At 37.9% G+C, this 15,478-nt stretch overlaps 1 protein-coding gene across 2 annotated transcripts in view; it reads right to left on the bottom strand.

Annotated features, from left to right (window-relative positions):
* Positions 1-7,132: 7,132 nt before the first annotated feature.
* Positions 7,133-15,478, bottom strand: part of Rab6a (RAB6A, member RAS oncogene family) — a 67,147-nt gene continuing 58,801 nt past the window's right edge. For both annotated transcript variants that reach the window (XM_063256518.1, XM_063256517.1), the window contains exons 7-8: positions 10,976-11,042; positions 7,133-9,575 (exon numbers count right to left, since the gene is read on the bottom strand). In XM_063256518.1, the coding sequence (XP_063112588.1) occupies positions 9,511-9,575; positions 10,976-11,042 (132 nt within the window). In that variant the 3' untranslated portion in view covers positions 7,133-9,510. The remainder of the gene's footprint in view (positions 9,576-10,975; positions 11,043-15,478) is intronic.

Below are 15,478 nucleotides of genomic sequence, written 5' to 3'. Positions count from 1 at the left end.
TAGAGGACCGTGGAGCTGGGAAGGGAAGAAATGAAGAGTCATTTAATGATTCTGTTATTTCTATTTGGGATGATAAAAACTTCCTGGAAAGCGTGATGATATACAACATTGTGAATGTACTTAATTTTAAATGTACGCTTAAAATGGATGAAATAGTACATTTTACCTGGGTGTGGTGAATGCCTGCAGTCCTCATGTTGTGGGAGCTGGTAGAATTCAACAATCACACTCCTAGGTGTTGGTCAACTACACTGAAAAATTATATCCATCTAAAAATCTTTATATCTTCCTGGCATGGTGGCATATGCCTGCAATTCCAGCACTTGGGAAGCTGAGGCAGGAGGACCGCCATGAGTTTAAGACCAGCCTGGGCTACATAATGAGTTTGAAGCTGCCTAAACTACATAGCAAGTCTCTCAGTCTGTCTGTCTGTCTCTCCCTCTCTCCTGTGTCCACCATGTAGTTCAGGTCGGCCATGAACTCACTATGTAAGCCAGGCTCCCTCTTGACTTCTTTTTTTGTCTTTTTCCTTTTTATCGGTACCGGGATCGAACTCACGACTGCCTGCTTGCAAGGCAGGCGCTTATGCTGCTGAGCTAAACCCCCAGCCCCTCCCTCTTGACTTCTAATACCAGTACTCTAACTAAAGAAATCAGAGTCCTTTGGAAACACGGCTAATTCTAGGAGTAAGGAAATAACTAAGATGTGGATACAGCATCTTAAAAAGAAAGTGTTATAAAACAAAACAAAAATCTGCACTGATGGGAGTATGCTGAAGTTCAAAAGATGGAACAATTTGTGTAAAACAAGTAGTATTGGACTATAACTCAAAGTGTAGAATAATTATACGTAAGTCCATTCTGATACAAATTCTGAATACCATTCTGATACCCATTCTGAATAAATACATCAGAAGGGGATCAGAGACAGATCTCCCTTACAGAATTCCAAATTCTCTGTGATTTTCTTTCCCCCAAACCAGTAACTTCAGTCTAATTATGAAAAAAAAGAATCAATTCCAGTGGAGAAGAATCCTGCAAAATACCTGACCAGACTTCCTGTTAAGGACCTTAAAAATGAGTATCTCAGAAACTGCCATAGAAAAAAGGAGACAAGTCACCTGATAGCCTGGATAAGATCCTAGAATAGAAACAAGACATAGATGAAAACAGAGGGGGAAAAAAGTAAGAAAAGTAAGGAAATCTGAATAGAATACCATCTTTTGCTAATAATGTGTCAATATTGGTTCTGCATGCAAGAAATGCACTATGCTATAGTAAGACTTTGTTTTTTGTTTTTATTTTGGTAGCACCAGAGATTAAACACAGGGCTCATGCACTACGGTACATCTCAAGCCCTTTTTATAATTTTGAGATATGGTCTCACTACATCACTAAGTTGCCCCGCTTGGGCTGTTCAAACTCACAATCCTCCTGCTTCAGCCTCCCAGACTGCTGAACTTACAGGTGTACATCACTACACCTGGTTCTAAACTAAGATTTAATAACAGGAGAAACTTGTGGTGAGAAAGAAAACAAAACCAACCAATCAACTAACCAGAGTTGTATGACCCAGCAATTCCAAACCTAGGTAGATGCTCAAAGAGGGGAAAATGTCCACAACAACCTTGCATGTAAATATCCATAGCAGCAATATTTATATAGCTCAAGTGGAAACATCTATCAACTGATTGGTGCATAACATCATGGTACAGCCATACAGTAAAATTAAGTGATACATGCTACTTCACAGATGGATTACACCCAGTAAAAGAAACTAGTCACAAAACACTATACATATTGCATGATTTCATTTACATGAAGTGTCTAGAATAGATAAAACTTCTGATGATGGGAAATAAACTAAGTAGTTGCCCAGGATAGAGGTAGTGATTGGAAAGGTCAGGAGAAAATGCAGTGACTGCTAATGGGTACAGGGCTTTTTCAAACTGATAAACGCCAGTATCTTGTTATGTAATTCTTGCTGGCCTTGAACTAACTCTATAGCCATGTTGGTCTCAAACTCATGGCAATCCTCCTGCCTCCACCTCTTGAGTGATGGAATTAACAGACATGGGCCGCTTTACCCAGCATGGGATGAAGTTGATTGTAGTGAAGGTGACACAATTCTAAATACTCAAAAAACATTAATTGTACACTTTAAATGAGTGAACTGGCCGGGCATGATGGCACACATCTGTAATCCCAGCACTCAGGAGGCTGAGACAGGAGGACTGCTGCAAGTTCAAGGCCGGACTGGATTACATAGTGAGTTCAAGGCCAATCTGAACTACACAGCAAGACCCTGTCTCAAAAAAAAAACCCCAGAAACAAATAAATAAACAAGTGAATTGTATGCCACATAACTTACCTCATTATATCTGTTAAAAATACATGGGGGGGGGCAGGGATTTAGTTCAATGGTGTAAGTGCCTGCTTGGCAAACATGAGGTTGTGAGTTCGATCCCCAAACAAAAAAAAACCCGCATAACTGCAGATAAAATGCTAGATGTTTTCCTCTAAAACTGGGAACAACACAAGGATATTTGCTTTCATCACTTTTTTTTTTTTTTTTTTTGGGTACTGGAGATCGAATTCAAGACTTCACGCTTACCAGGCAGGCATGCTGCTGAGCTAAATCCCAGACCCTAAAATATCTAAAAATGGATTTGGTTCCAGTTTTTTTGTTTTGTTTTTTTTACCAGGGATCAAACTCACAATTTTGTTTTTTTGTTTTGTTTTGTTTTGTTTTTGTCTTTTTCATTTTTACTGGTACCAGGGATCGAACTCACGACTGCCTGCTTCCAAGGCAGGCACTTATGCCGCTGAGCTAAATCCCCAGCCCCTAAAACTCACAATTTTGCATTTGCTAAGCAGGCACTTGTGCCACTCAATCCCTGACCTGCTTTCATCACTTTTGTTTAGTATTTTACTGTAGGTAAATTCAAATACAAAAGGCAATTGTAAATACAATACAAAAAAAAAAAAAAAAGGATAGGTTTGGAAAGGAAGAAGTAAAACTGCCCCTATATACTGATGATGTAATTGTTTATATAAAATATACTAAGGAATTAAAAACTACTAGAACTAATCAATGAGGAAAGCAAGTTCAAGTCAATATGCAGCACTTATTAACTATAATGTCTATACCTACAGGAAACAACAGGAAATTGAAATGAAAAAGAACAAAAACATCAATTCCTTTTGTTAGCATAAAAAAAAAAAAAAAACAAAAAACACTTCAAAGGGGCTGGGGATTTAGCTCAACAGCATAAGTGCCTGCCTGGCAAGTGTGAGGTTGTGAGTTTGATCCCCGGTACCTGGAAAAAAAAAAAAAAAGAAAAGAAAAGAAAAAAGAAAAAAAAATCCTCAAAATACTTAGGAATAAAGTTTTTAAAATGTGTATATAGATAGAGCAAACATGATTAAGCTGGGACATAAGGTAATACATTCACTCTGGAATGCTGAAACAGAAGGATCTCAAGTCTGAATACAGCCTGGACAGCCTAGTATATAAGCAAGAACCATCTCAAAAAAGAAAAAAGGATGGGGATGTAGCTCAAGGAGAAGCCCTGGGTTCAATCCTCAGTATCCGCTCAAAATTAGGAAAATTTAAAGACCTACATAAATGGAGAGATGAATCATGTACTTGAAATACAATAACCAATACTGTTCAGGTGTTCATTTCTTAATTATGGTCCTGTTATGTAAATCAATTCAATTTTATTCCTAGATTTTCCCTCCTCTATTTGAAATGTTTCTGAAGCAATATTTAGTAGCTTTTCTGAGGTACGACAAATAAAGAGTATAACTTGATAGCTTCTGACATGTTTGCACTGGTGAAACTATCATGGTTAGAAAATACACATGATCATCACACCCAAAAGTTTCTCCATGGCCTTTTTGTGTGTTTAGGTTTTTTGAAACTGGATTTCACCAGAGCCCAGGCTGGCCTTAAACTTCCACTCTGCTAGTGCACCATTATCCTTAGCCCTTACAGATCTTTTGTAATACATTTCTCCATTTTTCCTGATTCCTCAACCAATGATGTATGCGCCACCACACCTGATTTTTGCTTTTTACTAGTTTTGTAGATGAGAGTTCATTATGTTTTAAAATCTAACCCTTTATCAAACGTTTTCTCTATTTTTTTTTTTTTCCTTGTGACAAGGTCTCGCTACATAGTTCAGGCCAGCCTTGAACAATGTAACCCAGGCTAGCCTTTGAATTCACAACGATTATCCTGCCTCAGCCTCCTGAGTGTTGGGATTGCAGGTGTATGCCACCATGCCTGGCCCTTCATTGTTCCTTTTTTGTTGCTGTTGTTGGTACTGGCATTGTTTCTTGTGGGATGTTTCACTGAGGACATCAGTTCCCTACTGGTTGCTTGCTGATTGAAAGATGTCTCTCATCTTGCTACATGGGCCTCTCCACAAGTACTTCTTTACATAGGAGGTTGCTAAATGTAAAAGATAGCAAGAGACAGAAGCCAGTCCTTCAGAATCTTTTTGATGAAATGCCATCTCATCACTTTTCTGTGATCTATTCCTTAGGAGCAAGGCACTACTTCTAGCCTATACTCAAGGGAAGAGGATCACAGGGCATGTATTCCAGGAGGTAAGGATCAGGAGCCAGTTCAAAATTCTTTGTCTCCAGTGCTTTAATTCTTTGCATTTTTTTTTTCTGGAATTGTTACTGGATGTTTTTACTTATATTGTTACCCTCTTTTTCTTATTCTCTTTTTAAATGTAAGAAAAACTTTTGGCAGTACTGGGGATTGAACTGAAGGTTTTGTGCATGCTAGGCAAGCTAAGGCACTGATTAGCCCTTTCTATTTTTTGAGAGACCAGTTGCTCAGGCTGGCTTCAAACTTGTGAATCTTCTGCCTCAGATTCCATTGTAGCTGGGATTACGTGTGTTTGACTCTCTAAGTCAAGGGAATCCACTCTGCTATTTATCTTGTTTTTCATTTCAATTATTGTATTTTCACACTTCATTTTTTTGATTGTGATTATTCTTGTTCCATATTGCTAATATTTCTACCATGTCCTCAGTATTTACTATGCCATCCTTCAATTATTGGTTGTCTTTCTGAAAGTATTTCTCCTTCAAGTGTATTCACTTTCTCTTTTGAGGCAGTTTTCAGGTGTCCCTATACACTGGTGTGAGTTTAAATGTGCCCTGGAGTATAGGCCATAAGACTGGGCAAGTACACCAGATAACGGCCAAAGACTACACGGCTGACTTAAGGGAGGTAACAAACTCTGGAGAGGAGTCCCAGGAATCAGAATCTCTTTGCTTGTAGCCCCCTTTGATGTCATCCACCAACACCACATCTTATTCCAGGGTTCAATGTTTATTCTAGATAGTTGCACTGCCCTAAAATTATCCTTTTCAACACCAGGATTCTAATATACAGCCTTCATTTCTACAGCATGCATGTCAGCTGTGCTGCGCCCAAGGCAGGTGTTTTCCCTTTTTTTTTTGTAAAGGATCAGACAAGTAATTATTGGGCTTTTCGGGCCATAATATAATAACTGCAACTACTCAACTCTTGTCTTTATAGTTCAAAACTATGGCTGTTCTCCAATAAAATTAATTTTGAAAACAGGCACTGTGGTAGCTTGATTTACAAACTCAATCCTCTCCATAATTCCGGTAGCAAAGTGAACTGGATGAGAATGGAATTATATTTCCCCATAAAGTCAACATTGAACCTAACCACTGAAATTTTTTTTTGGTACCAAAGATTGAACTCATGACTTCACAGTTACCAGGCAGCTAACCACTGAATCTGATTTGGTTCTAACCCAATCTGTTTGTAATCAGAATTGTGGAAAGAAGTTTGTGATCTGAGGTGCCATCAGCACTTTATATTTGGTGGAAGGGCCATAGTTTTCCAGCCCCTGAATCAAGACAAAGGTGTTATCAGGAGTGAGGAGGCAAAACACAGAACTTAAACTGGTCATGATGGCACATAACTGAAATCCAAGCATTTTAGGAAGCTGAGCTCAAGCCCATCCTGGGCAACCCCACAAGACTTTGTCTCTAAAACCAAACAACCAACCAACCTGGTGGCTGGGATGCAATGTAGCTCAGTATGAAGACCCTAAATTCAATCCCTAGTATCACACACAAACACACCTCCAAAAACACCTTAAACTACTTAATACAGCACTTCCTCAGGGTGACACAATTTTCATTATTATGCAAATATTACATTGTATACTTGATACAAACCTAGAAGGTATAAGCCTATATGCCACTATCTTTCTTTTAGGATAGTGAGAGAAAATCCTTTAGAGACTGAGTGCCCTAACTACAACCAAAATCCACTGTTTTCACAAAGTGCCAACACTGCAATTAAACCTAAATACTGAAGTTTAATTTAAAAAACACAACTCACACAGTTAGCTCATGTGTCAACCAAGAGGGTTCTGTGTGCCCACTGTGGTATGCATGCCATACGTTTGCCACCACTGTCCTAGAGCCACATGAATAAAATGGCACAAAATAAATCAAGTACAAGAAAATATACAATCAAGAGATGCTATAATCATGGGATGTATGAGGCTGCTGCTGGAGTAACGTCAGTTTTACAGTAACCTTTTTATTTTTTAGTAAGTAGGGGTACACTCCAAAAGTGGTAACAGTATGGTAAATAAACCAGTAACATATTTATCATTATCAAGTATTATGCATTGTACATAGTTGTGCTGTACATTTACATTACTGGAAGCCTAGCAAGTTTGTTTACATCAGCATCACCAGAGAGAAGAATGTGTTGTGCCACAATGTTACTGTATCTCTAGCTGATAGGAATTTTTTAGCTCTGTTACAATCAGATGAGACCACTATCATATATATGGCCTACCATCAACAAAAATTTCACTATGTGGCACAAGACTGATGACTGAATATCCTATTACTCTACCAGGGCTGTTCTTCAATCTTAACTACTCTTCTACTCTCCCAACAAGCGAAAAGAAAGTCATCTGATTCCCTGTTGTTGTTTTTTTAAAGTACCTTTTTATTTTTGAGTTCCAAATTCCCTTTGGAATTGTTCTACTTAGGGAGAAAAAGCAGAATGCTAAACTCAACACATTGGCAAGAATGGAAGGCAAAGTCAATAATTGTTTTCTTTCGTGCTTTATTTATATATTTTTGGCAGCAAAACTGTGTTTCTTTAAAAAAAAAACTATAGACTATAGAACACACTTCACTGCTTCAGTTGAGGAATCCCAAGCCAAATAAAAAGGCCAATATTAAAAGCAGCATACTGGTTACTTTCTTTAAGACACATAAGAAGAATCAAATGCAACAGTGTAGGAAGACAACTACCTCCTTTTCAGAAATCACAACTTCTTCCAAATAAAGAATGTGACCCATCTGCCATAATGAATCAATATTTATTTCAGGACATGCCATGTCAAAATAAAACAAAAGAGTCAATCCTTGCTTTTAACAATAATATTATATTATAAAAGCACTTTACAACTCCATCCCATCTTTAAGTTACAGGTATGTGGGCTAATGATTATCTGAAAGCATTTTTTCTTCATATCCATAATCCAAGTGCTCTCTGAATATTACAAGCTGATAACAGTGAGAAGTGGAAGAGGAAGAAGAGAGAGGAGGAGTAAGCTTTTCCCAGTTAAAGGTTCTGTTACAATGAGGACATGAAGAAGTATGAAGTTATTTCTGTTGTCTTTTCATCTTTATACTGTGTTAAGTAATGCTTACAACATAAACTTGGCAGGCTTTTTCTGAGTTACAACTCAGAAATTTTCTCCCTGCAAACAATGTATTTACAAATGTGTTTATTAACTTACACAGCAATCTCACAATAACTAGTAAAGATTAAAAGGGTGCACTCCTAGTATATTTATTTGCAGTGTTTTAAGGGAAATACATATTGCCATGGCGATGATGCTCTAGTCAACAACAACAAAAAATCTATCTCAAATGAGTTTTAAAAATGGCAAAGAAATAAATATCACCAAAAAAGATTAATTGTAGCTTAAATACAAAACTAAATTACTAGTTAATTAACCAAACTATACATATCTAATAAAAAAGCAAAATCAGCCTAAAAGACCTGACATTTAAAAAATAAGGCATAATCCGCATAGTCTTGACTTGTATTTCCATTCTGTCCTTTTCCTCTTCAAACTTGCTTTTCCTGATCTGCCTCTGCAGTGATGGCAAACCTTTCAAAGCTTTCAATAATACAACAGCCCGCTGTGACGTGCAAACCATATGTTTGCCATCACTGCTCTAGAGGCTTACAAGAAAATTACTTCCATCTTCAATCTGACTTCAAATGTCCAGAGTAGAGTATCAGCTATTTTGCAAGCTTCTTTGTTGGTAAGCTTTAGCTAGCTTCAAAGTTTCAACAGTTTTGAACATGGTACCAAATTTAAATTTTTTCTTTTTTTTGGTCTTTTTCCTTTTTATCCGTACTGGGGATCGAACTCAGGACTGTCTGCTTGCAAGGCAGGCGCTTATGCTGCTGAGCTAAATCCCCAGCCCCCAAATTTAAATTCTTCCACTTTAAGAATTGGACTTTTACAATGCCTTTCTTGCATACCATTTAAAAGAAAAAACCATAAAACAAGCCTAATGCTTAAGGAGATTAAAAACAAACAAACAAACAAACAAACAAACAAACAGTTTGTGCAATCTTAAAATTTCGGGAGAAAAAAATATCTTGGGAGAAATAGTTCATTAGAACTTTACGACTTTACCATGAAAAATTAACTGGTTACTTTTCTCTCCCAGAGTCTAATAAAGCACATGTAAAAGGGTCATTTGTCTTGGTCAGAAACACATTTTGTATTCTACTTGTGACTACTCAATATATTCATTAGGACTCATTTTGAAGATACAGTAGAACCCTTTCCTCGTTCAAGCACTGCCCACCATGATAGCTAAGTTTTGACTCAAGAAGGTCTAAGTAATTTATATCAATGCTCAAGAATAATGTTGGACATCTTGGCCTATTGCTATAATAGGTGGTATATGTAAAACTAAAGGATAATTCCAATGGGCTTGGTCAGACTGCTGTTTGCCACTGTTTGTTTTGTGGTAGAGTGGGAATAGCAAACGCTGGTAAGGGAGAAGTGAGAAAAACAGTAAGCGATCAAATAGTAAGCAAATGCTGTGAACACACTGCTCCTTAACCAAGCCACACATACTGCTGACATTTTCATCATTTTAAAGTACCTTATCATAACATTAAAAAAGGAAAAATGTTAAGAAAATGTATCTAATCTTCAGTTATCACTGGAATCTTTTGGTTTTTTTGTAAAATATAAATAATGAAGACACTGACATTTTTGTGCTTGTGAAGCTAATAGATCATCTCCACGAGACAGGCAGCAATGATGAGTTGCAATATGTTATTATTGAAGGGAAAAGGTTCAAGCCAATATTCACACTGCAGTCAATGAAAGAGTACAGGGACCAAAGCAGTGAGCTTCTGGAGAAGGGCTGAAGATACTATGGGAGATTAGCAGGAACAGCCTCCTTCAGTGACTGGTTGTTCTTGAGGCTTTTCCAGCTTTATGTCAATCACTGAAACATAGTTAAGGAACCACAAACAAAGCACAATTCAGATCCTGCTAACTGACAGCTCTGGAAAGCCCTTAATATTTCTATTAGACTTTAGTGCCTACACACTCACTATCTTCTATACAGCTACCTCAACTTATAAGGTGCCCAAGTGGAATAAACTTATTCATATCTATTATATACAACAAGGATCTGAGTGAGATATTATCCATTTTCATGGGTATCAATTCTGAAATTAGTCTATAATAGCATCAAAAAATCATACGAAGACCATATTCCTTACAGAATTATCTGTAATAAAGTTTGACAATAGCCTTTGAGTTCCAATAATAGGAAAACCTTAATAAATGATGGCACTTAAACTGTATAACATATTATGCCACTAAAAGTAATAAAGCTTTGGAAAATACAGTGGTACCTCGGTTCAGAAGCTTGATTCTTTTGATGATTCTGGTCAGAAACCGAGTTGGAAGAGAACTGAATCAAATTCAATGATTAGGTGCAGAGGTGATATTATGGGGAAATTTGATTCTGTTCTCACCCAGCTTGGTTTGCAACCAGACCATGAAGATAATTGAGTTTGTAAACTGAGCTACCACTGTATAAATTTAGAAGCAAGAAGTGGTGAATATAAAGTATAAAATCTATGACTGCCAGATATGTTTGTAATCCCAGCACTGAGGAGTCTGAGGCAAGAGGAATACCACAAATTCAAGGCTAGCCTGAGTCACATAGGGAGTTAAAGGCCAGCCTGAGCTCTATAGCAAGACTCTGTTTCAATACCCCCCAATAAACAGAAAAACACAAAAAACTATGGCTTAATCAAAATATGTGCAAATGTAAAAATGCTAGGTAAATATAAAATTAGTAGAACATCAAAATTCAAATCCTTAGAAATAACAGATACACCTTATTATGGTGGTCAAGATAAAGTTCAATTCTGAGTTAGTTCTTGCCCACGCCAAGAAGAAAGCACAAGTTTAGAAAAAGTATGAAAAGAAAATATAACATACTATAAGGGAAAAACCCAGAGCTAATAGGACTCTGAATGAAGTAGCAGGAGACTAGGACTTCTAAGTTTCCTGATTATTAAAAAGCAAGCAAGAAGGGGCTGGAGGTTTAGCTCAGCGGCATAAGCACCTGCCTTGCAAGCAGGCGGTCGTGAGTTCGATCCCCGGTACCGATAAAAAGGAAAAAGACAAAAAAAAAAAAAAAGCAAGCAAGAAACAGTCGCTGGTTAATTATAGTGAATAGTAGGCTACAGAAGTGCACCTTTGAAACATCATTTGTTAGCAAATCTCTACTTTTCTTTATACCTAGGTCATCACTTCCTGGCTATAAAAGACAACAGCACAATACTCTTCAGCCAATAATACTAGAGACAATAGAAATAAAAAGGATACTGTCTTCTCTGCTTCTGTCTTGTGTACTTTCCATTCCAGGCAAAGCTGCTGCTACACGTCGGAAGAGCTGCGAGAGAGAGAGAGAGAGAGAGAGAGAGAGAGAGAGAGAGAGAGAGAGATGGTATGATGGTGGATAACCATTGGGTGGTGAGTTAAAAGACATGGTTTTGGGGTTACCCTTTAGACATCAGCATCTGAAGGACATATTAAAATATGTATTCGTTTTTTAAAAGAGTATTTATGAAAAGCACACCAAATATAAAGAGTAAATACAGACATGACTTCTGCTTTCCAATTGGTAAGACAAAACATGAACAAGCAGCCATGAAATAAGCAGCAGAAAGTCATTTGAGTAAAAAATGAAACATTACAGAAACTCAGAGGAAGGACAAATAGTTCATTTAGCAAAACAGTATAGTGGCATTTCTATCTTTAATAAAGGATTAGGCTCCAAATTCAGTGTATTATATACAGTGACAAAGTTATCCTTGATAATTATTTAGAAAAGCACTATGTTAGAGACCAGCAATAAGACCTTTCAAGGCAGACACAGGTGGCCTTTTTTTCATCTTACCAAGCAGTTGGGTCTTTGAGGTATGGTATTATAAAAAAATACCTTCAGTAGGAGAAAAAAACCAATCCTAGTGAGATGTTTGAAAGGCATGTGGGAACAGATAATGACCAGAGGAACAAAAGATTCATACCATTTTTTTTTTTTTTTATTTAAAGAAAAGGAAACGAAAAAAAAAAAAAATACATGGAGATTTAAAAAAAAAAGGGTAGAAATAATACTAAATTACAGACAAACAAAAGGTAAGAAATTGCCAGTTGATAAGTTACAAATTGTCTTCTTCGAAATGGCTGTTCAGGTTATAGAATTAAAGTATTTAGAATGACATTCAAAAAAGTGACCCTACAAACCATTCTGCTCTATGGCCGAACAAAAGCTCCGTAATATGATTATCAGTCCCACCTATTTGTTTTACATCTCTAAGAGGATAAGGTTAACCATATCAAAACAGAACAGAACATTTTAAAAAAAAAATAAAAAACAATTTAAAGAAATACAGATTTCAAAGCAAGTCCACTGGAGATCTACCTTATCTAACTGTCTCTAGCTTCTTATAAATAGTTGTCCCTAACTTCACCCACTTTCTATACTTATTGCATATTATAGAACTAATCAAATCATTACAGGATGATGGAGTCTTTTTAGGTCCTCAAGTTCCAAATTAGGGAAGACATTTCCAACTACCATCGCATCTCTCATTCTCTTTGTGATAGCCGTCCCCATCTCTGCATATGCTGAAGTTGAGCTGAAGAAACCAGTCCAGAGTCATTTTGATCAGCAAGCAATAGATTGCTAGAATTTATATTATAATGCTACAAAATAAGCCTCGGGTTTTTCAGGTCTCTTCCTCAGAGTATTTGTTCCTATCCTCTCTGTATTATAGGGAAAACCAAGTCATAACAAGACAGCGAAACAATTTCCTAGATAAACATGCAATAGATAAGACTTATAAAACTATAATATAAATGATCTTCCGTAGCTACTATGTTTTCTCTTGTTATTTTCAATAGATTTGTCGACAACACTGGCTTATTATAGTTAAATATACTATCACCTATTTTTATAAAAACTTATCTTTGACTGCATTGTAGTATTTGAGAGCTGTTACTGATTCATACCAGTATGGATATCCTTTACATCCTGTCATGCTCAGAGTAGTTTCCTCTACTTTTAGGGTTGATTCTAACACGCATACCGATTTCAAATAGGATCAGTCAAGGCCAACCAATAGTCTTATGATTCAGATACAATTAAGATCAGTCATAGTAAGACAATGTAAGTAATACAGGATTTCAGCTTAAGTCAATAGGAAAGTAAGGATAGTTACCATGGTATAACCTGCTATTTTTGGTTCTAGAGGTCTGTGTCCTCAAATCTGATATGAGTGGACAGACCAGAACAAATTTAATTCAATCTAAATATGGCACTAGGACTACTGTGTCTTTTAAATCGTTATATACCATTAGCAATGACCTCTGCTTTTTTTTTTTAAATATAGTTTCAGAGCTGTCTCTACCAAAGACTAGCTTACCGTCTCTGCCTCATGTCTGCTACTCCACTTTTCTGCTATAATTTGTCCACCTTATTCCCTCATTCCATGGTCTGCCCCGTACACTGAGGCCTCTCTGCCACTGTAGCTGTAATCCTGATATCTCTTCCTCTCTTTCTCTGTAATGTCCTTCAGTGCTCTCTGTAGGGTTGGATTGGTGGCCACGAACTCCCACAGTTCCTCCTTGTCTTGAAAGTATCTTATTTCTTCATTAATTTTTAGAGAGAGTTTTGACGGATATATGAACTTAGGTTGCATATTTTTTTCCTTCAGGACTTGGAATATTTCTCCCCACTCCCTTCTTGACTTAAGAGTTTGTATTGATAAGTCTGCTGTTATTTTGATAGATTTCCCGTTATAGGTAACCTGCATCTTTTCTCTGGCTGCTTTTAATATTCTGTTTTTTTGGTGGATTTCTGGGATCTCGATTATTATATGCCTAGGCGTAGATCTGTTTTGGTTGTAGGTAGCTGGCGTTCTGTATGCTTCTTTTATCTGGATATCATTTCTTTTTGCTATACATGGGAAATTTTGCTTTAATATCTCTGTGAATATTTTTTGTATTTCATTTTTGGATGTTCCTGCTTCCTCACTCACATTCTTTATTCTTAGGTTATGCATCTTTTTATCATCTTCCAGTTTTAGAATTGCTTCTTTCTGGTTCCTTGTTATTTTTAAGAGGCTTTTTCTTTCACGTTCATAAGCCCTAAATCTCTCTTCAAGTTTCAGAAGGTTGTCTTTAGTTTCTGTCAAGGCATTTTGCCAATATTCAATGGAGTTTTTAGTTTCCTGATATTCTCTTTGGATCTGTTTCATGTATTCTAAGTTATGCTTAAATTCTTCTTCAGATGCTTCTCTTTCTTTTCTGATTTCCTCAGTTCTTCCATCTGTGTTCTCTTGGGCGGGGCTTGTCATTTCTTTAATTAATCTCTTTATATCTTGCCTCACTTGGATCAGGAGTACATCTTTAAATTCCTCTATGAGATCATGTAAATACTTTTTAATTTCGGCTGATGCTGTGTTGAACAATGGATGGTTACTGTGTTTGTTCTCTTCAGTGTTTAGTTCTCTTGGGTTTAATTTCTCCTGTTGAACAGCTGGAGATTTTTTTTTTATTTTTATCTCTTGTCATGTTTCTGGTTTCTTTCAGACTGTCCTGGAGTTCTCTGGCCCTCTCCGTATTGCTTAGGGCCTTTCAGAAGCGTGCTGGCTTGAGTTTTTGCTGTCCTCCCCAATTTGCTGTTATCTGGGGTAGGCTGGGATGCAGGGGCGGTACAGTCTAGTCTCTAGCCTCTGTGTCAGTTAGTTCATAAATTAGGCTGTACCTTCTGGTTGTCACTGAGTTGTGACCATTCTGCATCCACCCATTGGGCCCCAAGCAGAGGCCTGGTCTAGCCCCAGTAGCTCTTGCCAGTTCTCCCTGAATCAGAAGCAGCTGGGTAATGGCACAGGATTCTGCCCAGGTCCCAGCCGTTCTCTTCCAAACCTCTCTGTGATAGGAGAACCAGAAAAGCAGATCTGCCCAAAACCAAGATGGCTCCCACTAAGTTCTCCGTGCGGAGCTGAAGCCAGCAAGCAATCAGACTCTGCCAGGACTCAAGATGTCTTCCACCAGCCCTCCCTACAGGGGGACCTGGTGATGTTACCAAGCTGCGGTTTCTGCCGCCAGGCTAATATGTCTGCACCAGATTCTGTGTTACTGATTTCCCCGTGGTGGCGGGCCAGCTGTTCTCTGGTCAAACCCAGCAACCGCGGGGTTTTCTGTACTCACCAGAGTCCGGTGCAATTCCCCACTCCGGGACCTCCGCATACCAAGCCGTCCACTTTTCCCCACCTCGTGGCTCAGCGCTGAACGGTCAGATTTCTGTGCGCCGTTCAGATTCGAAACGCGAGAGCTCTGTACATCTGCTCTGGTGCAGCGGCGCAGAACTGGCTGCCACCTGGAGTCTCGATCTGGGTCTCAGTTTCCGCAGTCCCCAAAAGCAACTCAGCTTTTCGTGCTGGGTCCACGAGTCTGTTCGTTGATTTAAGGGCGCGGGATTTGCAGCCTCCGGTCTCAGCACGACTTTAAATCCTCCAGCTGTACTGTCTTGGTTAATAAGAATCGCTATCGATTTGTCTGGTCCTCTCCATGCTGTCTTTTTTTTTAGCTTTGAGTTTGAATTCTCTGGAGAGATTCTTCGCTCGATCCCCTAGCTCGCCGCCATTTTCAGACCTCTCCCCTGAGCACGATTCATACCATTTCTAATGTGCCCAATTTTAGACACATTCCTTTAGAATACAATGGCAAGTAAAACTGCTTGATTATTTAAATTTTTTCTCTTTTAGTCAGCATGTAGTATAGAATTCGTAAGTAAATGCTATGTAATATAACTCCCTTGAA

This window comes from Cavia porcellus, unplaced genomic scaffold (assembly GCF_034190915.1).
Source record: "Cavia porcellus strain 051 isolate PalLab524CR breed Dunkin Hartley unplaced genomic scaffold, mCavPor4.1 scaffold_9, whole genome shotgun sequence".
In the NCBI taxonomy this organism is placed as follows: Eukaryota; Metazoa; Chordata; class Mammalia; order Rodentia; family Caviidae; genus Cavia; species Cavia porcellus.
This window is presented reverse-complemented; position numbering and strand designations above follow the sequence as displayed.